The 25,728-nt window shown below is 37.3% G+C and overlaps 1 protein-coding gene across 4 annotated transcripts in view; it reads right to left on the reverse strand.

The window, feature by feature from the left end:
- Window positions 1-8,107: 8,107 nt before the first annotated feature.
- Window positions 8,108-25,728, reverse strand: part of ankrd50 (ankyrin repeat domain containing 50) — a 57,763-nt gene continuing 40,142 nt past the window's right edge. For all 4 annotated transcript variants that reach the window (XM_062983633.1, XM_062983632.1, XM_062983634.1 and 1 more), the window contains exons 4-5: window positions 13,111-16,662; window positions 8,108-11,527 (exon numbers count right to left, since the gene is read on the reverse strand). In XM_062983633.1, coding sequence (XP_062839703.1) covers window positions 13,115-16,662 — 3,548 coding nt within the window. In that variant the 3' untranslated portion in view covers window positions 8,108-11,527; window positions 13,111-13,114. The remainder of the gene's footprint in view (window positions 11,528-13,110; window positions 16,663-25,728) is intronic.

The following is a 25,728-nucleotide window of genomic DNA, read 5'->3' on the forward strand; positions in this document are numbered from 1 at the left end:
CAAATCCATTCTTTAACATGGGCCATACTTTTTTGAGTGAGTAGAATATTACTTTGTGGCTTCTTTATCACCCTACATTCATTTCTACTTCTTTCAACTGTCTTTATTTTCTTTCAGGACAAACAGCACATGATGGATGCAAGTATCCAACGAATAGACAGCTACTTTTGCTTCAGCAGTTAAAGTGGGCAAGAGATAAAAGAGTAACAAAGGTACGGCACACAGAGTTTTTAAAAAATCAATCTTCAAGAGAATAAAGAGACAGCAAAGAAGAAATTTGCTTCAGGCAAAAATAATTTAAAACAGAGATGGACATCTTGTGGTCTTCCAGATGTTGTTGGAGAAACTTCTGACACTGCAGGGAAGGGCTGCTGGGAGTTGTACTCCAACATCTAGAGCAGCTGCGAGGATCACACAGAATCCAGATGATTCTGACTATAATTACCAACATTCCTCAGCACAAGTTGACCACCCTCATTTTAAGAATTACATAGTTTAGAAAAATAGAGAAAAGCCTATTGGATTTGTCCTGTTTTGTTGAAATTACCTTGTAAATGCTGAATGTTTTTTTAGAAAGGAAAAATACAAATAAAACATTTTAATTGCACAAATTTAATGTTTTCACAGGGTTATTATACTTTTAAAGCAATCTGATTCCACAACTACTTGAAGCTACACTGAGATGGTAATAGGAAATGAAATGCCAGAAGACTTATCTTTATGGTGTCACTGTAGTCCAAAAAGCAAACTGTAACAGAAAAAAGAGTTCTCATTTGGCAATAAACTTGGATATATAAGCAAAGGGTAGAGAGCTTATTTCAATTGGAATTGTTAATACAACACTGTTTAATTTTTTTGTTTCGTATGTACATATGAGAGGTAACAGCTGGATTTTATACTTGTAATCCATGTTACTAATTTTTCATGGTGTTTTTATACTAGGGCCACAGTGCAGCTCTACATTTTAGGGTAAGTTGGTTGAGTCACTTTCTTTCTTCACTGTATAAAAATTAGGAAATCAGGTTTGACAGCATTTATTCAGAACAAATTGATCTGAAATTTGCAAAGTGAAGTCAGTAAGAAGATGGTCCATATTAATTTTGAAGTCGAAAAGCCAGGAGAGAGAGATTATTCAAGAAATTTAAATTTTGGTCTCTGCTGTTTGGCAGGTATTGTCTGCTTTCACCCCATGAAATTTGTTGAGATATAGAAGGTGTGGCGGGCAGTATCTTTCTTAGTATAATTAATTCATACTGTAAAATGAGCAGAAATATACTTTCTTACTGCATGGACAAGGCTTCTTTTGTTGGGAACGGGCTATAAAGCCATTTATCTGTATAGTCTCAGATGATGAGATTATTCACATAACTGGAAACCTAAGACTGCTATGCAAAATCTATGACTTCATCTAGCTTGGCTTGGATACCACATGATATTTTGAAGGGTCAGGAGGAAGACAACATCCTGCATCTGCACTGATAGCGATTGCCTTTCCTTTTCTCTGTATATTCTCTAACCATTTTTTTGTGATGACCAAAACATGATGTTATTGCCTTGACCATGTGAACACACCTAACATAAAAGCAGATGATACTAGTATTGAATAATGTAGGTTCCTACATATTATTTTGATCTTACATTTATCTTGGACTTGCTTTGACCATGTGAACATACCCAGTATAAAAGCAAATTTAGTTATTTGTGAGTTTGAAGCTGCTGCTTAACTAGTGTCACCTCCTCCTCCTCCTTGAATTTCCTATCTTTCCAACATATTTTAAAGCCCTTTTCAGCCCATCAATCTCCTTAGTGCATGTGTATGAACATGGGTGTGAAATACAATCCTTGCTATTTTGTAGTACTCTAGCAATACAGCCTGTTGCAATTTAGATTCAAAACTGTGTGAAACATGTTAATATAAACATTCTTATACAAATTCATGCCCCTTTTAGGATCAAATTATCTACCCATCATATGCAGCTATTTCGATTTTTTTATCTGTACTATTTCTGGAAAGGGCAGATAGTGTATTAAATTCAAAAATAAATCTACTGAAAAATGGGGTGAACTTTACATTTTTCTTTACATTTAAAATGACTGTCACTGCAAACCACTGGAGTATACAATTTCTCCTTCCCATATAAGACAAGATAGATATTTTAAGGACACATGAGGTTTTCCAGCAAATTGTCCCTTTTGGCTAAGTCTTTACGAGACTAATTGGTCCTGTTTATGAATAATTTACCCCAATCAATATTAAAAATTTAATGCAGAATAGTCTGGCCACATGCCAAGTTACCTTGTTAAGACAAATTGTTGTTAGCACACCTCTATGGGCTACAACACAGATACTGATGATATAATTATGTAACTAAGACATAGCACATAAATTTAATTAGAAATATTAATCACATCTGGAAGGAAACGAGAATTCATTTCTCTATTGCAAAGGTGAATGCTTTATATATCCATGCCACCAATATGTTATTGCAACCTAGTGGGAAAGGGCAAGCATATTAATTCAGCAATCTAATCAATATTGAGTAGGATGCTTCCATTGATAGAATCATTTCTTCATTCCCTCCTCAAACTCGTTGTAGATGGATGCACCCCACTGGAGCAAACGTTTGAACATCTAGGGATGTTGTAGGGAAAAAGGGAGGGATAGAAGTTCAATTGCACTAGGAGTAAAATTCTGGTGCTCCTCCTTCCTCTTGGTGTTAGAAACCCCCTCTCAACCATAGAAAACCATTGGTATCTTGGGCAACTATCTCAGCCTCAGAGGAGGAAATGGTCATCTCCTGCTCAACAAGTCTTACAAAATACAAACTATGATAACTTCTTATTGGCGTCACCATGAGTTGGGAGCAAACTGAAGGCACACAATGGTCACATGAACACAAATTGTGGCTCTGAGGCAAATGACTTATTCAGAAGGAATAGCAATGTCTCTTGGACATCAGGCTGACAAGGAAGTGTTAATGCTTTCCATTCAGGCTATATGTTCAGCTTTCTCCTATTTTGAATATATTCAAATTCACAATTCAATATTTCCATAGACATTTCCATAGCTAGAAGTACAAGAATCCAAAACTGTGATCTACAGCATATTTAATTATTTCTTTGAAAATTCAATCTGAAATCAATGACATCATGGTCAGGCTTTCGTATTATCAGGTATCCTTTAGCTCTGGACTTTTAGCATGCGGGGTAGGGGTGTGTGCCTCCTTTCAATCCCATACTCACATTTTACAGGTAAAAACCAATGAATGACAGATTTAGGCCAGTTTTTTTTTTCATGTCAGGAGCAACCGGGGTTGCTTCTGGAGTGAGAGAATTGGCCGTCTGCAAGGACGTTACCCAGGGGACGCCCGGATGTTTTTTGATGTTTTTACCATCCTTGTGGGAGGCTTCTCTCATGTCCCCGCATGGAGCTGGAGCTGATAGAGGGAGCTCATCCACACTCTCCCCAGGTGGGATTCGAACCTGGCAGCTTTCAGGTCAGCAACCCAACCTTCAAGTCACTTAGTCCACTACGCCATCTGGGGGCTCCATTTAGGCCAGTAATACTGTGGCAACTCTGTATCACCAACTGCCATCACGTATAGCAATGCTGTGAACTTGTAAAATACATCAGCTCGTTTTAGTGCCAACACGCCTGTCCATTGATACTGCTTGAGTTTGCGTACTTTCTTACATCTATCTTTTTATGATTCATTTCTTAAAGTGAGGAATAAAGCCATCTTTTGGAGGTGGGAAAACTTTTTACATATAGCATTTTATGTTTTAACACAACACTGTTTCAATTCTTCCCTTCAAGAATATTGTTTTGACAGAAGTGGTACACCATGTGGCCATCCAGATGTCATTGAACAGCAATTCTCAGCACTAGTCCTCATAGGTGAGGCTTAGTGGGAATAATAATAATAATAATAATAATAATAATAATAATAATAATAATAATAATTATTATTATTATTATTATTATTATTCCCCGCCCCATCTCCCCTAAGGCATTTGGGGTGGCTTACATGGGGCCACGCCCATTCGAAACAGACAATATAAAACTCAACAGCATAAAAACAGATCAATAAAAACAAATAAGATCACATATACAAAAAAACCATACTTTAATAAAATCCTGGGTTGGCTCCTAAAAAGAACTGGGCCAAAGAAAGTGCGAGTAGTGTGAGCTGAATTGGGGAAGAGGTAGATACCAGGAACAATTGTCCCATTACAGTGCTAGGGAAGGCGTACACAGAGAGAATATATCTGGCTAAAGGAGTGGGAAATACAATAAAGATAAAATAGGCAAAAGCCTGTTGGAAGAGCCAAGTTTTCAGGGTAGGGGCCTGCCTAATCTCCCTGGGGAGAGAGTTCCAGAGCCGGGGGGCCACGATGAAGAAGGCCCTCTCCCTTGTCCCCACCAACCACGATTGCAAGGGTGGTGGGAGCGAGAGGAAGGCCTTCCCCGATGAATAAAGGGACTGTGCAGGTTCATAGGGGGAAATGCCTATGAAGGTAGGTGGGTCCCAAAAGTTTAGGGCTTTGTAGGTGATAACCTGCACCTTGAATTGGGCTTGGAAAATAAACGGCAGCCAATGGAGCTCCTTGAACAGGGGAGTCGAGCGCACCCTGTAATTTGCTCCAATTAGTAGCCTGGCTGCCGAGCGCTGGACCAGTTACAGTTTCCGGGCCATCTTCAAGGGCAGCCCCACGTAGAGCGCATTGTAATAATCCAGTCTAGAGGTGACTAAGGTATGGACCACCATGGCCAGATCCAACTTCTCGAGGTACGGTCGCAGCTGGCGCACTAGTTTTAATTGTGCAAAGGCCCTCCCAGCCACCTTGTGAACCAATATCTGGATAGCACCCTTTTTTATTCCCATCCCTTTTCTATGCATATTGCAACACAACACACCTTTGAGTAAATGTGCTTTTTTTCGTGTCAGTAGTGACTTGAGAAACTGCAAGTCACTTCTGGTATGAGAGAATTGGTTGTCTACAAGAACGTTGCCCAGGGGATGCTGAGATATTTTGATGTTTTTACCATCCTTGTGGGAGGCTTCTCCCATGTCCCCGCATGGAGCTGGAGCTGATAGAGGGAGCTCATCCGTGCTCTCCCTGGGTTGGATTCGAACAGGCAACCTTCAGGTCAGCAACCCAACCTTCAAGACAGTAGTCTTGCTGGCACATGGGTTTAACCTACTGAGCCACTGGGGGGTCCTCGTAAATGTGTTGAGGGAGCTCTATAAAGTTTTATAAACTATTTTTCCAGGTAATCTAATGAGGGGAATGATTGAACTAAATATAAACCTTTCACAAAATTCCCTTCTTTTCTTAATTGGTGAGATGTCTGAATTGCACTGTGTCAACACAGCAACATGTTTCTATAGGTCAGGACCTCAATCCAGGTCTGAAAAAAAAAGATTATTACTCACAAGCATATCATATGTTTATCTGGCATCAGAGAAATAGTATTGGCTGGAACACAGTTAAAGGCTTAATTCTCTCAAGGAACCTGATTTGGGAAGCTAAGCAGGGTCAGACCTGCTTAGTATTTGTACAAAGGGCTGCCAAGGTATACCAGATGCTATATTTCAGATGAATGTTAACAACATCTGAGGATTCTTTGCCTAAGAAACCCTATGAAGTTAATGGAGTCCTCATAACTCAACACGAAAGTACATACACATAGAACATAGTGCTTGATATGAGAAGAAATTAGTGGCAATTATAGCTTTCAATGATGCCAAGACACATTTATGGAAAACTGTTTTGTAGGAATGATTCCTGCCTGCATCTTAAAATGCTGCTTGCATGCCGGTAATATATTCCCAATGTTCAAATTTTTCTTTTAAAATCGAGATCTTTGTTACGTTTTTAAAGTAATAATCTCTCCTCCCCCCTTCATTTTAAGTGAATCAAGTTCTTGTCTGGTTTGGGATGTTTTCAACGTGGAAAATCATTTGCAGCAACAAAAAAAAAGTTAGAAAATCTATCTTTCAGACTTTCATGTCCAAATGTAATCCTAAAGAAAATGCTATAGGGCACATGACATTTCAGTAAACTCTTAACTGAAGGTTGTTTGGAGAAAACAGGTAATCAGGAATATAAATAATATTATAACTTAATTTATTTTTTTGTTTTATTCACTGCTGTCAGAACTATGGAGTTTCAGTAGAGAGTGATAATTTAGAACACCTGTATTTTGTTTTGTTCCTCCGAAAGCTATCAAATTGGCTTGCAAAAGATGATCAGAATGGCGTAACGGGCCAGGAACAAAAATCTTACAAAATCTTCAATAAACTGGGATTATTTAGGCAGCATTTCCTGTTGTATTCTTCCCTGGTTTCATACTAGGCAAAATTCTCAAACTAAATACAGTGGTTCTCAACCTGCGGGTCCCCAGATGTTTTGTCCTTCAACTCCAAGAAATCCTAACAGCTGGTAAACTGGCTGTGATTTCTGGGAAGTGTAGGCCAAAACACCTGGGGACTCACAGGTTGAAAACCACTGAGCTAGAAGAAGGGACTAAACAGCCAGATTTCACTCAGCACATCATAGTACCAAATTTATCCTTGCTGGGAGTCCCCAGGCAACAGCCTGTAATGAAGGATGGGGCTGGGAAGTCAAAAGTCCCTTGTCCTGTAATGAAAGTAAAATAAACTCATGAAAATCCCAGAAAAATCTGTATTATAGCCTTAGATACATTTCCATATTCTTATTATTTCCTCTGATGAACAAAATAGATGGACTTGAGATCTGGTATCATTGTAATGTGGTCAGCTTTCATGACACTTTTATGTCACAAGAGCTGGATTTTCTCCTTGGTATCTTATTTGTTTTTTTCTCCAGCATTGAAGTGTTAGAATTTCTATCCATGCCAAACTTTCACTACTGTTTTCCATAGGGCTTCTTTCTTAGAAATCTTTGCATGATCTATTTTGTGAACTAATCCCAGTACAGTCCCCAGTTCAATCATTGACAAAAGATATCTATTCTATTGCTTATTTATTCTAGCAACCAGTATCTTTTTCCTGTTTGCAGGGATTTTATTGGTTTTGATTACATATTTTAAGAAGTCCCATATTTAATTCTATTTTAAGTTTATATACTTTAGGTTTTAATACATTACATTGTGTAATTTCAACTGTTAGCTGCTTTGAGTCTCCTTGTGAGAAAGCAGGATACAAAAACAATAAATAAATAATTATTACTTTATTTCTTAACAAAAAATATCAATGTCTCACTAAAAGTACTGGCTACAACTTTACAGAAATATCACACTTGGATTTACCCATACTTAGGAATGGAAAGATTATTTGAAAATATTCAAAAAAAAAAAGGTTGGAAAATTTGTTGGGAAACATTGATATGAATCCTAGATACAATTTTGGAACTGTGCAAAAATAAAATGTGCTTATTTTTTTGAAAGCAAGTAGGATTTTCTGCACAGAACTGTTATTTTCATATATGAATTTTGTGCAGAAAAAGTCCAACATTACAGTATTTGAGAACTGCACAATTTTTGAAGACGTTCTCACAGCAGAAAAAAATGCTGCTGGTTAATGAATAATTACATCCCTAAATAAAGAGCCAAACCAATGGAAAACATTATGATGCCTCAGGACTATTTCAGGACTTCAACTTTAACATGGACTAAACCCTGAAATGAACTTTTAAGAGCTGGATTGAGGCTTTTCCTCCCCATAGTTTTGAAAATATGTGTCGTTTCTCATACTGATCTTTTCTCTACCCTCCCCGACTCAGTATCAGATTGGCTTTCTCCTTAAAACTGACATATACACCCATGCACAAAACAATTAATGATTATTTCACTGGAAAATTGTCAAGATTTCTCAGTATGCATAAACTCAGCTACTTCAAAGTCCTCTCAGGGACCCTTAATTACATATTACAGAGGAAGAAAAACATTTGTATGCATTGGAATTGGGAGCTGTAACAGGAAAAAGTAGGGACAAACTGATATGAAAAGAATTGTGCTGATGGTTTTGGTATACACATGTCCAAATATTCCAATATGTATATATTTAGACCTTTTTATTCTGATAAATGATAAAAAGAGCAAACAAACTGAATGCAAATGTCTGCTGAAAAGCAAATATATTTATTATGCACTTTCATATACATAAGGAATTTTGCTTAATATAATACAAGAAATAAAATAAAAATTTTACAATGTGAAATTCAATGTACATAATAGGCTATTTACAACCCAGTCCAGAAAAAAAGTCTTATCCGTGCACCATGTTATTTGAAGAGTTTCAATGGAGGATGTCGAGCATAAACAGACATTTGCATAGCAGCATAGCTGACAAGAGAAAATTATGCTTTAAGAAAAAGCAAAACTATTTTCCATTACCAATCATGACAAGGGCTAAGGAATGCTGCTCTACCTTAACATGGTTGATATTCATCAATTTATCATTTTATTTATTTCTTTTTAAGGATGGCTTCCTTGCAGGTGTGTAGTTCACCAGTACTTTCTCTAATCTCACAGTCATGAGTTACAACACTTCCCCGTTTCATCTAGTGATGACTTTTAGACAACATGTGGAAGAACTGAAAATAAAATATAAACAGAAATTGAGAAATTTGTGGAAGGGGGATGAAAGAGAGGGTTTTGGACTATGCCAAATCATGGTTGATCAACTCTGCCAAGTTAGAGTTTAACAAAATTGAATTACAACCAACCATGCAAAGTTTCAAAGCCACCTACCTTTTGGAACTGCCAAGATTTCAATGCATTATATACTACCTTTCTTTGAGTTGAGGCCATACAAGTCAATATATTAAAACAGTATATTAAATCAAAGCAGAAGAATGTCACACTCAAATGGATACATCTTCACAAAGAAATGCCTACTGTCTTTCAAACAATTCCAAAGATATGTAGGAACTTTCTTTTCAATTCATTGAAAGGTACAACTGTTGTCATTGACTTTATTTTAGCAGATTTGTCTCTACCACCTTCTTCAAATGTTAGTAGTCTTCTGCTGAAGCTTACAAAAGCTGCTGCAATGCACAGCTGCCTTGCAAAAATGTAATCACTGAGTCAGAAGGTACATACAGCAATAAAACAAAATAATTAAATAAATATAATCTCAGCAACAGCCAAGATATAGGGAGAAGGCTGCCTCTTTAGGGGTGTCTTTCTACAGATTAAAAACATGCCTCTAATTTGAAAGAAAAACTTTATTTTTGTGCAGTATTGCAAACACCAAGTACTTGGGAGGTTAAGAAAAGTTGAAGGCAATGTTTGTGTATCTTTTAAATATTCTTACCCTAAGGATCTATTTGTAAGAAGCCTATGATAAAATTCAGTTCAGAATAGTTCTGTTCAGAATTCATATGAGGGGGGAACAGAGATCACAATTAAAGTTGAAGCAGGGACATTTTTCATGGCTCCTGCTGTACATCCTATCCTTTGTCAGTTACCAAGGTGATGACAACAGCCCCAAAAACAGATATTTAATATATCATTATGTGCCTCTAATATCTTGCTGAAATTTCTGCAGCAAAGGAGTTCTTTTTTAAAATTATTTTTATTGATAGCATTATAGCAATATTAACATTGGGGGGGGGGGAGGGAAATTGAGTTCTTAACCCTAAGAATTAAATCTTTTGTTTCTTGTCCACATGGGATAGTAACAGAATTCTGGGGGCAGCATTTTTGCATAGGTAGATAACTGGTGCCATTGAAAAGCATCCTGAGACAATGTTCTCCCCTATATTCAACTGTTGAATTCCAGACATAGAATAATAAATAGAATAATAGAACTGGAAGAGACCACAATGGCCATCCAATTCAATCCCCACTATTCAGGAAAATGTAGAGAGAGGGATGGACTGTTTTGGACTGTGTCATTTGACTAATTGTTGAGACTACAAGTAGCCCAGAGTTTATAAATGACATCTAATACAGTACAAAGATAACATTAGCAGGTGGTAAACTAATCATCTGAAAGGAGAGATAACAGTGTTTGGAGCACATAGCAAAAAGGAACAGCTGCTACCAGGAGAGAGCTATTATATGGAGACTCCCTTCTTATTGATATGAATTTGTATTTCAACAAATGAAGCTGCAGTATACGAAGTCAGGTCTTATGTCCAGCTACCACACTTTTGCAGAAATAGTGTTCTACCTGTTAGTAGAGATCCTGACTAAAGATAGAAAATAATATAGCATGGGCATTTATGTAAAATGTATGTTCTACTACCAAGTTATGGTGCTTTTCTACAGGTAAACCTTGGAAAAATAAAAAGGTTGGCTGGGAAATTTTAGAAGATAATACTTGAGCTCCTGCTGACTGTACTGTTTTCTTCTGTCAGATTTAGGAGAAAAAAATAGCAACTTGAATGCAGTGATACCTCCTGGCAACATGAAAAACGATCTGGAGATGCAAGAATTGTTCCTTCACAAACTGACTTTTCCACTCGACAATATGAATTATTTTAGATAAGCTGCACAACAGTGTTTCTTCACTACTGACCAGAATGAATGCAAGTACTACAGTGTAGCCAATACTGTTATCCTTTCTTGTGAGAAACATTTCAGCTATACAGAAATACATTGCAGATATGCAAGTATCATTTAAGAGGCACAAAAGAACAGAGTTGCTTAGAACCAGTACACAGCATTAGAGTGATTGTTATCACAGTTGTATGAAGAATATTCTGTACGAATTAACTCATCCTCATCTGCAGTGATCCAGGGGGTGATGGATGGGACTGCAGAAGTGATTTTGAAACCATCACAATGAATGTAAATGACTTTTGTGGCATGTGCAAATTCATAAAAAAAATTCAATACACTTTTTGGGGGTATGTGGAAGCCTCCCATGGATTTGAACACATGAATGTGACAGCAACAAAGACAGAAAGTCCTATGGCACTTCAAAATCTAACTAATATTATGCTGCAACACTGCTGGTGTAAGCAGAAAGAAGAAAGATTGCATTTAAATTAGCCATACAAAGGCCTATTCAAGGGCATAGAGAAGTCAGAGGGCCACTGTGGAAGGGGCTGCTGTAGTCTTCAAGGTGGCACAGGACACTCCTTGTCTTTTTGGCTGTATGAAGTTTCTTTCGACGCATTAACATAAAATAAATACAGAAGGCATTGCCTTTTGATACAAAGTCCACTGTGGCACATTTACACTAACTGAGCCTTCCTGAAAAGGAAACTCAAATTTCTAGCTCTTACAATTTTTCAGCTGTGTGAGGAAAGTATAGCATTATCTTGCTCTGCTGCTAAGGAAGAGAGAAAGTGCTTATTCTGTGTATGAAGTATAAAGTACAGAAAATAAAAACTTGGTTAGGTTAAATTAAGAAGGCAGGTTTAACACTTTTAGGCACATTACAGTAATCAAGATAACTGTACTGCAGCGATAACATTCGTAATTTTCAATGTGGTTCCAGAAGCGAGACATGCTTTTATCCCAGCCCAGCTGACAAATCATTCTAAGCAGAAGCTCTTCTGTTTTATTCATGGTGCTGTGAGCTGCCTTAAAAAATGGAAACAAAAGACATTTAGAATGGTGCATTGCAACACAATATCTCAGATCAAAGGACACACAGATGTTTGTAACAATATATTTGATTAGGCAATATTAATAACTAAAAATCTTGTTGCTTAACATTCAGCTTTGTCTCCTCCCCAAATAAAAACTGACTTGGGAATTTAATAATATATATAAAGAGCTAAATAGCATACTTGGACATGGGGTGGCTGACAAACACAGTATTTTCATAGGAAGCTTTTCCTCTAGGTCTCATTATGTTACCTAATATTTTTTGCCTTATTCCAGTGTCATCAAGTTGTGCCTTTCTCCATATCACTGACTGCTTTTAGAAGGATTTGGAAATACTCCAAGTCATAAGCTTGAAAGGTAAAAATTATGCCCAAAAGTTATTTTTTGGAGCAAGGGATAACATTGAATTCCTACTATAACTCCTGATGCATGATATGTATATTGCCCCCAGATAACCTGAAAATAACCAGAAAAGCTTTAATTTAAGAAGGCATTTATGAGTTTGAATTTCCTCATCATTGCAACTTACAGTTCTCTAAGTTTTTAAGGATGACTATTAAAGTATTTAATGATACACTGACTTGTTGATTTACGTGCAAGTCTAATATTGTGGCTATCTATTTTTAAATGAAGCTGACATGGCATAGTGGTTTAAATACTTAGACCAGGATTTGGATACCATGGTCTGAATACCTACTTAGCCACATAACTCCATTTGATGAACTTGGACAAGTCATACTCTCTCAGACTTGGAAGAAGGAAATGATAAACCCTCCCTGAAGAAATCTTGTCAAGAAACCACATGTGCTGGAGAGAACTGAAGGCTTCCAAGATCATGTATATATTATTGGTAACATTATTATTAGTATTGCATGAAATACATTGAGTATTACCTTATGAGGAAAATAAATACTTTCATTAAATGCAGGTTATTCATTTAATGAAAGTTTACTGAAAATCTGTTTTATAGAAACTTCTGAGCCTTCAATATCAGAATAGTTCATGTATATTTCTTTTAAAAAGATCACACTTGATTAAAATACATGCCAATAATCTAATTTTGCATTAAATCAAAAATACTTGAAAATAAAAAAATCATCCATAGTGCCACGTTTGCTTTCTGTTGATTCAGTGCACACAAGCTTTGTTTCAAGCATAACATTATTAAAAAATATTGTGGAAATTGACTTTGACTATGTGTATAAGGTATATGAAACAGAAATGAATTTTGTGTTTAGACCTGGGTCTTATCTCCAAGATATCTCATTATATACATATAGGCAAATCCAAAATTTAAAACATCTCTAATCCTAAGCACACCCTGTGCACTGGCAGTATATGATCAAATGCAAAACCACATATTTGAAAGGGATATTGCAGGCCACTTGGGGGGGAAAAAACTGGACTAGATGACTTCATTCCACAATCTGGTCAATCTCTCCTTATCAATTTAGGGATTCCAGAACTACAGTATTTCCAAGGTATGAGTGCCCAGCTTTTGATCTGCAGCAACAACTACATACCAGCTTTATCAGATAGTGCTGAAATTAGCTCACCTCTTTACAATGGCGTTTCCTTCTTATAATTAAAGCTTGGGTCATTTCCCTCAATTTGAAGTTTTAAGGCTTGTTTAAGGCTTAACTCTGTCTCTGCAGAAGGATAGCCTTCCAAAACCTCCTGATGCCCTCGTTCTTGTACTGTTCGTGGGACAGAAACTCTACCAAGAAAAACCTGATTGCTCTGAAGATGGTAATTTGGATTTGTCATTATTCCATTTCTCTTTTTCTGTTCCCCGCTTTGTTGGTGGATCAAAAATTGTTGTTGAGATCGGCAAACTTCTTGCTGGGCTGGAGGAACCACAATTTTACAGTGAGTGTCAGGAGCCATCGATTTAGGGGGCAAGTTTGCCCCACATTTGGCAACAGGTATCCGTTTATCAAACTGAGTCATTTCATATTCTAGAACTTTGGGTTGAGAAGAGACATTCTGTTTTGGTTTTTTGCCAGCACACCCAGATTTACTGACATTCTCAGTTTTTCCTGTTTTGTTTGCTTTTGTTGACTTCAGGCTGGGTTTCACTTGGCTCCATTCAAACTCACTGTTTGGTGAACTATGATTCTGACTTAAGGAATGAGTTGTAGAAGAAGGAGAAACAATGGACTGTCTACTTCTACTACGGGGCAATGAATGCTGTTGTATTTGCTCTGTAAAAGACATACTGTGGAAACTATCAATAGGTACTGTTTGGGCAGTTGCTGTAGAAGATGTTGTGCGAAGTGATGAGTTCTTTGAGCTTTTCAAAGAATTGTTGGATAAGGAGGATTTCTGTCTATCAACTGTAGAATCAGGGGATTCAGAAGGAGAACTAAAGGCATGAGATGGCCCATTAGACAAGCCACGCAAAGGAGGCTGCATATCACCCCCACCAGTGCTTCCTGAACTATTTGATTTTATGGTTAAGGATTGCATTTTTGAGGATACTGATTGCAAAGGCTTTTGCTCCATTGTATGTACTGGAGATGGAGTGCAGCCATTTAGAGTTGAAGCACCATATTTTTCCAGTAATTTGATTATCTGTGTGTGGCCGTTTTTTGCAGCAACACGCATAGCTGTGCGTCCAAATTGATCCGCATGGTTTGGATCAGCACTGTGCTCCAGTAATATCTGCACAACATCAATGTGCCCCTCTTGGGCTGCAATACAGAGTGCAGTAGCACCTTGATTACATGTATGGTCAACTAGCGCCCCATGCTCAATCAAAAGCTGAACTACTTTGACCTGGCCCTGCCATGCCGCAGACTGCAAAGCTGATCGTTTCTCATTGTCTGCTGCATTCACATCAGCATGATATGTTATCAGCATCTGTACCATCTCTACATGACCCTGCCAGCAGGAAACATGGAGAGCTGTCCTTCCTTCAGCATCACTTGCTTCTACATTTGCACCATTTTCTAAAAAATACTCAGCCATTGTTAACTGGTTCTCTAAAGCCAAGATGTAGAGGGTTGGTCGGCCATCAGCATCTTTGTAGTTCACATCAGCTCCATGGCTGAAGAGGAGTTCAACTATGTCTCTATGGCCCTCTAATGCAGCAACACGGAGGGCATTTCTCCCATCATAACCTCTGTGGTCAATGTTTGATTTATTTTCCAGCAAGGTTTGTACACAATCATAGTGACCTTCCTGGGCAGCCAATATGAAGGCTATGCGTCCATCATTATCAATTTCATTTGTTCGAGCACCTTGTTCTATAAGTGCTTCACATATTAACCTATGTCCTTCAAAAGCTGCCATGTGCAAAGGTGTCCATCCTGCATCATCTCTATGATTTTCATCTAACCCTCTATCCAGAAGAGTTCGCACAACTTCAACATTGCCTTGGGCAGACGCAATGCTAAGAACTGTTCGTCCTTCACTGTCAATGCTATCCACAGCTGCCCCCCAAAACAAGAGAGTATTTACTACTGAAGCATGACCCATTGAAGCTGCAGCAAGAAGAGGAGTGCGACCATTGTTGTCAGTATGATCAACATCTGCTCCACCTTCCAAAAGCAAGTCAACAACATCTACGTGTCCTTCATAGGCTGCCACCAGCAGTGGAGTCATGCCATCTTTATCACAATGGTCCACCTCTGCACCCCGGTCAATTAAAAGGCTCACAACTGAAGCATGTCCTTTACTAGCAGGTACACAAAGAGCAGCGACAGAGAGAGCAGTCCTTCCATCTACATCCTCATGGTTTACCTCAGCACCATGGTCCAGGAGATGCTCCACGATCTCTTTATGTCCCATATATGCTGCTGCAATTAAAGCAGTTCTGCCTTCATTATCTGCTTTGTTAACCTCAGCCCCATGTTGCAAAAGATTTAATACAATATCTTCATGTCCTCCCCAGGCTGCTGCTCTCAAGGCAGTTCGACTGTCAGCATCTGCACAGTCCACTTTTACACCAGCATACAGGAGTGCTGAAACCACTTCGGTGTGCCCACCCCAAGCTGCAGATCGCAGTGCTGTCCAGCCATCATGGTCAGTATGATTTATATTAGCACCACAACCAATTAAACAATTGACTACTTTGGTGTGTCCCTGCCGGGCAGCTAAAGTAAGTGCTGTCTGACCATGTGAATCTTCAATTTCTAAATCTGCACCTCTAGAAACAAGCAAATTGACTACATCAAGATTGCCACTATATGCAGCATTAGCCAACAGAGTTCTTCCACTCGAATCACATTGATTTACTGAGGCCCCATTATCCAACAGAGTTCGAATGGAATCTTCTCTTTCCAAAGCCTGCCTCACAATGCAAGATGTCCGATCATCCTCGCTGTTGACATGAGCACCAGCTTTGACAAGCAACTGTAAAACTTCTTGTTCTTTTGGGATGAACGTTGACAAAGAATCTTTGACAGGTGTGCCATTCCAGATCATCCACAAAGCCAACTCAGCAGTCTCCAGTTGCAAATTCGAATCAATTAGATGCAAAGCAAATTCCTGAGCCTCCAGGGGTGATAATTCCTTGGCTCGACAGGTGTAACTCATTGCAAGCATTCTGTGTCCTTCTGCGGCATTACAGAGATATTTCTGTGTACAGTGTTTTACATCCAACAGCCATTCAGCAAAACTATAGTGGAAAAGGATCTTTGTGTTTCCAAGGCCATCGACAAGGACTTTCGAAAGAACGTCTAGCTTGCGCTGGAAATCTTCCATTGATAATGCCATGTTTTTGGTCCATACTGCATGAAACAATTCAACTGTTGTCAGTGGTCTGCAAGCAGCAAGGATAACATTCAGAATAGGCTGGACTTTTGCAAACTGCTTTCTCACAAAAAGTCTTTGGCAAAGCCAAAGATAGAGACCATTGAGTGTTCCAGGGATATCACGGATTTCTCTTAACATAATAAAGTTTTCTACAACTCCATCTAGGACACGTTCAAGATATAAGAAACATCCACTGCTTTTGATGTGAAGCTGATTCAACATTTCTGCAGTTTCTTTTGTGAGGTGTTGCCTCAGAGCTTCCTCTTGATCTAAACGATGAAGAATATACTGCTGAACATCTTTCACGATATAGGCTTTCCGGAGATCATCAAGGCTTATTTTTCGAAACCCTGTAGAAAAAATAAGAGAGATAGGTATTTCTCAAGTTTAACTTCAAACAGATTATTTGTCAGGTATTATTAAAATTAGCTGAATAAAAGATAGTATCTAAAACGAAAATTCAGGATATGAAGGAATTGTATTTTAAATCTATGTTAAATTACAATTCTCAGCAATATTTCTTAAGTGTCCCCATCTGCAACTGGGTTGAGTCTCCAAAGGGTCAACAAGGCTTTGTTATTCATTTCAGCAGAAAGGACTACAATGAAAGTAGCAATTCTTTTTAATTAAATGAATGGAAGGTCTACATTCACAGATAGTCCCATCTCTGTTTCAGGTGTAGCAATTTTATATTTACTCTTATCAATGTGAAAAGTTTCCCAAACTAACTAAACTGAAAATATATCCTATTTACTCAAATTTAGTGCTCACCTTTTTTTGGTTTACCTTGTCCAAATTAGGGTGCACATTAGATTTGTATAATATGGTAATCTTAGTGCTGAGTTAAAGCAAAAAGGGAAGCTTCTTTAGGAGCACCTGAAGCTCCTATTTAGGGGACATTATTTCTATCTTGTCATAGCTCGATGCTATGCAATCCTGGGATTTTTAGTGTGGTGAGACATCAGCATCCTTTGGCAGAGAAGGCTCAATGCCTTGTAAAACTACTGCCACCATGACTCCGTAGTACTGAGCCAGAGAAGTTAAATAGATTCATTCTACAGCAAAGATGTGTCCCAAAGTTTTCTTTTCAATTGATGAAAGCTTAGGTGGTCTAACACTTTCATTTGTAAAGAAGGAATACTAAGCACACAGTAACTGTAATGGTCAAATTACAAAGAATTCACTTCCTGCTGCTGTGCATTTGGCAGCAAATACTTATTTTGGTATCAGGGGTTCGAAAAGTGAGGTGTGCATCAGATTCAATGGCATATTAAACTCGAGTAAATATGGTAGCTTGAAACATAGCTTCTTGCTGATAGAAAGTCCTGAAATTTATACATGGTCCATACTGGAAACAAATCTCTGTCTCTGAGCAAGTCTTAATATGATGTAAATGATGCACGTCAGTACTAGGATTTGTCCTGCAATGTCTGGTAATAATGTGGCTTATTATATGTGTGTGTGCACGTGTGTGTGTATATACACACATACATACACACACACACACACACACATATGCGTTGGCACAACGGCAGAGGAAGCCGCAGGACGAGCATTCGCCAGCTGTGGAGGGAAGCCGGACCCCGATGCCTGTCTGGCTGCTTTCCCAGTGTGGCAAGCAGTCTGCCTTGATAAACACACAAGTCTGCCATTTCCCTCAGGACCCATTACAAACTTTTGACATTATGGGGTTATGCAGTTTTAATCCAGAGCGCACACACACATATATGCATACATACATATGTTCAGATAAAATAGTACAATCACAACTTCATGTGCACACCTTTGGCTTTTAGGAATTTGAGATAATAGCTTATAGGAAACTAAAACAGAATGATAACATAGTAGCTCAGCTTAGTTAAAAAAGAAAAATTACACAACAGTGTCAAAAGATAAGTAGTCTTACTAATTTAAATATAAAATAATTTGTGATCTTTGGGTTTGGTTGATTTCCATGTCCCTATTCATATTATGCCTTCTTGTTTCAACAAAATACATTATTTAGAAACCAAACAAAATAGCTTAACTCAGAATATTTTTATTAAGTGAGAAACATATAAATGGTTTGCCAGCGACATCCATGCTCCCTTCTCGGAAAAACCAATTGAAAAGATTTTGACATTGGCTGCACCCATTTCTGATCTGGATGGGGTTCTGGCACTGAATGTGGTGCCAGATCACATTCAGCATCTTTAATTGAAATTACTGGGACCTCAAAACATTAAACTTATGAAAAAACTGCATATTCAGTACAACCTCCTCAATTTGCGGCTTCACTTACCCAAATGTGGAAAAAATATATTTTCTCTTGGTCCTCCAGATGATTCTATGGGAAACTTCCACCAGAAGTTACCATGGACTCTATGGTACTCTATGGTAATTTGTGGCAGAAGTCATTCATTTCAATAAGGTTTGCTATTATCCAGAGTTTCCTGTTTCCATGGCAAGTTCAGTAAAGTCTTCCCTGCATATATGGGGGTCACACTGTATTGTGTAACATGGAAACATTTCAATCACTTGGGATACTGTTTTGTCATCAAAAACATGCTATGTACAAATTTCACCCATTTTTAAATTAAAAAAACACACACACCTTTTACTGGTACAACTATTACAACTGCAAGGAAAAAAGATTTCGCAGAAATTGTTTAAAATTGGATTGCAATCTTTAAAAGGCTACAGAAACATTCTACACATTATGCAAGTGAACAGGATTGAACCATCTTTGATGGCACTGTTTAAAATACTGTTACTACAATCCCTCTGATTTAATTTATGAAGCAACAACACAAATTCACGGTTAGATTAACTTGGCTTTCTTTACAAGTATAAATGCCCTTTCATCATCTGAAAGAATAGCAACCGCATCATGCATTATATGATCCCCAGAATCTGGACAGCCATCTCCTGGGAAAAAAAAATTACCTCCTGACCATCTTAGTGCAACCATTTCAAACTAGAAGGATGTATTTATTTATTTATTTACATCACCTTTACCCCGCCCTTCTCACCCGGAGGTGCAAAAATCCAGTTACTAACACATTTATTAACTACTTTTTGAGACTTCTTTTTATTTCCCTTTCTTAAGATGAGGGTAAAGATTATTCCCCTCTGAGAGTAAAGTGAATCCCACTGAATATGATTTAAAGATGTGAATTCAGTGATGCTTTTTTTGCCTTGGAAATCATGTCAGTTTTTTGGTATTTCTCCCAGAGCCACATCTTTCAGGCCCAGAACACATTTTACAGTCTGCACGTACTTTTCTGGAATCCGTTTCCAAGTGAAAAAAAAAAAAAACAGCAAAATTTCAACCGGATGAATTTAAAACTGCTTCTATTTAGCCCACTTTTGGCAAAGAATTAACTTGAGTTTTCTGGTAGTAATTTCCATATAGGTCTTGAGAATCAGCTGATCTTAACATCTCTGAATGTGAAGCCATAAATGGTCATTAAAGCTCATGTCAGTTTGGGATAAATGCAGTTAAATGATAAACAATCTTGCCTGGCTGAAACTATACATTTTAGGACTTAATTTAAAGTACAATTGTTTTAAGTCACATTTATTATGTTTACATCACACTAGATCAAAGTGCTTTGCTTCCCAAGAAAGCCTTTTATTTAGTATTCATGTGATTAAAAAGTTAAGATGGGATACTTTCTTCCTGGAGGTAGACAAGAGTACTGGAGTGCTGCTCGGAAGATATATATATATATATATATATATATATATATATATATATATATATATACACACACACACACACACACACACACACACACACACACACAAGGGTGTGCTGACTACTGGACTTTAGGGTGTTATTTAGTTCCCTGGAATTTAGGGTGTTTTGAGCTAGACAAGGCTAGACATGTGCTATGTCAATAACAAAAATATATGGCAAACAGTTTATAAAGATACAGTCTGATATTGGATGGATGCAGTCAATTACTAACATGTCATGTGAAACTATCATCCCCATCTGCTATCAACAGCCCTCTGATAGGCACTTGCTATCTGCTAGATCACTGATCCCCAAACTTGGGTCTCCCAGGTATTCTGGACTACAGTTCCCAGAATTCCTGGAAATTGGGCAAGCTGGTTGCAACTTCTGGGAGTTGAAGTGCCAAACACCTGGAAGATCAAAGTTTGGGAACCGCCGTGATAGATGAAAACTTCTATATACGCTGCCATTCAGAATGACCTATATCACACTGAGTTTCTAGGTGTACATATAGTTCCAAATTCCATTTTATTGCCAAAAAGAGACCAAAGCAGAACTAAAGGAAATGTGATAACTTTGATTCTGAAAATGAGTTTGTGAAACAGTGGTGACAACCAAAAGAAATTTGACCAAAGTGAAATCTCATTATAGTTATCTTTCAGTACATACTCACACTGAAAACAACAGTCATTGAATCAGGACCTAATGAAGATTTATTGTTTCACCTAAGAGCTTTAGTGTTCAATACTCCAAGGACAAGATCATAAATCTAACACTTTACATCAATCATGTGAATATAACAAGATAATTAGTTGACCTGCTGTGTATTATAGTTACTGAGAATCCCGCCTTCCTCCAAAATGTGTGAACTCAGTACAAGCCAAATGAGAATTAGGAGAACATGTGAAACTTCCACAGAATTACAGGAATATATCTTTCACTGCATAGAATGATAAATACTCATGCAGTTGTTAGAGCACAGTTGACCCTGGGAAAAGATGAGAAGAGCTTGACCCAACAATATTTACTAATGCTTTGAAGTCCAAGAGTCATGCATATAGCAGGCCAACCAGAGTGATGCTTTTCCCACAGCTAAAGTAGCTAGACCAGAAGACAGAGGAACTAGCAGGAGGTTGGAGATCTAGTATAGTCTGTCTGGACTGTACCACTAATATTAATCCTCTTAGCCTATAATCTGGGATGCTGATTTGGAAACAGTTAAGAGTGGTATAGCCACAGTGGGCTGTAGCTAATATACAGGGCAAATAGAGAGCTTTAAAATGTCTCCACCTGGAATCATCCTTAAAAAGTAGGTTAAATTAACTCTCTTTCCAATTGCATATGAAATTTCACACAATAATACTATGTACTGTATCTGTAACAATCTTGCCTGGATAATAATAAGATCAGAACATAGGAAAGTTCATTTTCTTGTACAGCCCATCTCATGAATTCCTGAACTTGAGCAAATCAGGATGACCACCCACCACTTACAACAATCCCACGACCCAGCTTCAGCATTGTTCAGATTTTTCCCAACTTCTTACTAATACAAGCTCCAAAATTGATTTCTTAGATTTACTAAGTTTCTTTTTGGCTCAGATCCATTCTAAATTTAGTTTCTGGCATCTCACCAAGGTCTTGGATCAATGTTAGATGGACCAGTGCTATATGAATTCTCTAAAGCATTTTTCTTAGTCATTAATAAAACAAATAAAATTAGCATTGAAAATAAAACAGAAAAGTCATGAGACACCTTGAAGAACAGCTCATGGTTATCCCCTTTAAAGATAGCAAAGAGACCAAAAATAGTTGCCCCCACCCCACTGTAATTATAATACTGTTATAATGCTGAATTTTATTATCTTGAATCTGCTTGCTGCTGCTTCCAAAATGGAAAATTCAAAGTCAACCTTTCTCCTTCATTCAATGCATATTAAATATGCAATCTAAATGATGGAGCAATATTCAGTGCTTCAATATGAATAATTCACATTGCCAATCTAAGTCGATCTAAGTAGAATTAGGCATTTATATTAACATTTTATGCATACCTACTCATAAGGAACTAATCCCTCGGCATTGAAACACTAATCAGAAAAGTAAAAGTCCCTCCTTTAACAAGACCATTTGAATAAGGCCAGAAGCAACAACAGCTTCAAAATATTTTAGTAACAGAACACAAAATTTGTTAAAATGGGAATAAACTTAGTCTTAGTTAAAATGTGTGGGTTAACTAACAGTCTACAAAGAGGACAAAATTCTTGTAAAATCTTGTTTCCATCGTTGAAGTCACATGTGAAGTGCAGGTAATATCCCATTTTTTAAAGAAAAGTTGTTGGGAGGGATTTCTGTGTATTTTCCATTAAAATATTTTAAATCCATCCAGACATATATCACACACATTTACAATCCAACCCTATGTGTTTCTACATAAAAGCAATTTTACTAGGTTCATTGTGTAGGTGTTAAGATATATGAACTAGGGCACAATGAAATGGATCCATTTAGTCACACATGAGTCTCACTGAATTAAGACATGGCAGTTTGAATTTCTTTCAGTTGGATTGAAGTGCAATTAATGATCTCGGATTCAAGCATATTTATAGTGTAACAGATATGGTGAAAAAAGATTTAAGTATGTTTACAATGTTTATAATATTGTTTTCAGAATCTAAGTATGCTCAAAATAATAGTAGTAAAAGAACAATTCACTAAGGATGGCCAGACTTGTGGCTCAAGAACGTCAAATGTCTGCTCAGGAAGAATTAACTTTGAAACAATTAATTTAAAAAAGTAACAAAAGGGAAACAGAAAAAGCAAATAGAAGTTGAAATATGTTTGAAATTGAATGACTTACCAGAGGCAAGTCTATTAGTGAACTCAAATAACTAAGGATTACTTACCTAAAAATACATCTGTAATTTAAACTTAGTTAAGAAAAATCACTGGAACATAAATTTCTTTTATATATGTGTGTGCTTGCAATGCAGAAGTATATGTTAAAAATGTTAATATTCCACTATTTTGTCCTTACAGGTGAGGATGAATAATTTCCCGTTCCCTTCCTGTTGCCAATGAAAACATGCATAGTTACAACTATATGTGAAATCCTGCTAAAGACAAAAGTATCAGGGGACCAGACCGCCCATTCTGAACTTCTGAAACAGCCTCTTTCCCAGTTTCCAAATCTGTCAGGAAGTCTGGCTATGCAGAGCCCTAAAACACTCTTTCCTCTGCAGAGAGAAGTGATCAAAGCCCAGCTGTGTTTCTGTCCATCAAAAAAGAAACACACTTTCTGCCAGAAGAGAAGATGGGCTTTGGTCGCTCCTCTTCATAGAGGAGAGACATGTGTATGGTTCTGCACAGCTGAACTTTCTGCAGAATTTGACACCCAAAGAGGGAGCTGCTTTGGAGAGTTCAGGGTGGGAGACTGTGCCCCCAAATGCAAATCTTCCTTTTGGCCACTCTACCCTCCTTGGGGCAACAGGAAATTAGGATGTGTGTGGTATTTTGATTTTGCACTGTATGTATTTCTTCTTAGTTCTTGAGTGGTATTCACACAATCAAGCATATTTATTTTGTGCAGAAATGTAGAGTCACCCCTCCATATTCACTGGAAAGTGAATTTTTTTGACTAAAACAATATATTTTTTTTAGCCAACAGAACAGCTCTCTAGGAATTTATAGGTCCTTCAGCTATGAGAGGTGATTATAGGAGATCACTTTTTAACAACTTCATGAATCATGAAATCCAAACCAGCAAATGTGGAGAGCTGACTGTTTTGCATGAATATTGTGGGTGTTTGGATAAAAACTACTACATGGTTTTGTTCACTACTGGGTTTTTCATGTAGAAAAGAACAATCTTGCATAGATTTTTGGCAACAAAATTGGTCACAGAAAAAAAGTAGTCTTCCACAACAGAACCGTGTAATTTTGGGGGCAATACTTTTATTGTGCAATATTGATTTTTTTGCATATGATTTGCACATCCAGAATCACTTACAGAGCATATGGGAAAAGTAAAATAAAGAGAAAGGGAGAGAGTACACAAGCATACATTCCCTGCTACCTCTAGGATGATAAGGGGGAAAAATCAAACATCTAAAAGTTGGCCACCTGAAATGAAATTCATAAGTGGGGACTGCTGAAGGAAAAAGTAATCGCTGGTTGCATTTTGTAAGAAGCCTCCAACTGGTCGATAGAAGATTTATTTTATTTAATTATGCAATGCTTATATGACCTAGATGCTTTATTTCACATAAGCATATCATTAGTTTCTGCATAAAACATTTGCTGAAACATATGCAGCTGCTCTTCGTTTTGTGGTGTAGAAATCTATCCCAAATGTCTCTAGTTTATTTCTGCCTCAGGTACCAAATTTTATATTAAAGAAGTCACACACAGGCACAAATTTTCTTTTTGAATTGATGTGTACCTGACTTATCAAATCTAAAGAGATAATCAAACTAATTAAACTTGTTTATTGGCATGAATGGCCCCAAAGTCTCCATAGAAATGTATTTTTAAACATAAATATTTTTACACAAAGGATGACATTATGCAGAAAGTTACAACTGCTTTGGGAAGGAAGCATATCTGAAGTAGTAGTACAGCAGAAGGTTCATGATTCAATCTTAAACATTTCAAGTAGTAGTAGTAGTAGTAGTAATAAAGCAACAACCAGAAAGCAGCTGATGTGAAAACATCTGAGATCTTGGAGATCCAACTGCCAAAGCAGGTATTTTTCAGAACCACAATTTGTGTTGGTCTAAGACAGCTTCCTGTGTTCTTACAAAACAAATTGAGGCAATATAATGTAATACATGATGTTGTTTCTATAAGCCTCATTAATAATAATGGTATTTGATCCACATGTCACTAGTTAATCTTCCAAGGAGAAAAAAAAGTGGAGGGAAAGAAAAGACATATTTACCCTTAAAACATTTGGCTGGTGAGAAACTACATTTACCCTTCAGCCCTGGAAATGTGCCAATTAAATCAGATCAACATTAGTGAGGAAATGGTGCTGCTTTAATGCTGCAGCCAGAACAATGTACTTTAGGCAATAATGTTGTTTTTCAGAGTTTGTCATTGTCATAATTGAACTGCCAAGGTTTTTATTGGGAGGGGGTTCATCTTTATGTTGGGTTTTAGCTCTTTGGGGCTTCTGTAGCCACCCTGTTTAAAAAAGCACAAAACCCACCAAAAACTATTTGCCTACATTTGCAATTTTAATTTGCTCTCTTTTCTGGGTAGATTAGATATATTGCTCTTCAAACAATGTTGCCACTATTCTTTCTTTTCTTTGTTTTCTTAATTGGATTTTCCCCGTTTATCTATTTGTTTTGTGCGTTGTATGAATTAAACAATGACGCTAGGAGGAACAAATTTTAAGTTACAACTTTTGTGTGGATAAATTAGATGTAATTTGTGCTTGACTAGTAATCTCCAGTGCCATTTCTTTAAATAAGATGGGGCAAAACACAGGGATGGTGTTGCTAAATAGATAGATATTTTTAAAGATGTTTTAAGATGTTTTTAAATTGTTGATTTTAGCCGGGTCTTGTAAGCCGCCCCGAGCCCTAGCATATAAGTTTGAAAAATAAAATAAATAAATAAATAAATAAATAAAACAACTTAGCAGAATTGACAAAAGTATCCTTTTTTCATGAAATAAAACATTGCTTTT

The sequence above is a fragment of the Anolis carolinensis genome, chromosome 5 (genome assembly GCF_035594765.1).
Source record: "Anolis carolinensis isolate JA03-04 chromosome 5, rAnoCar3.1.pri, whole genome shotgun sequence".
Classification (NCBI taxonomy): Eukaryota; Metazoa; Chordata; class Lepidosauria; order Squamata; family Dactyloidae; genus Anolis; species Anolis carolinensis.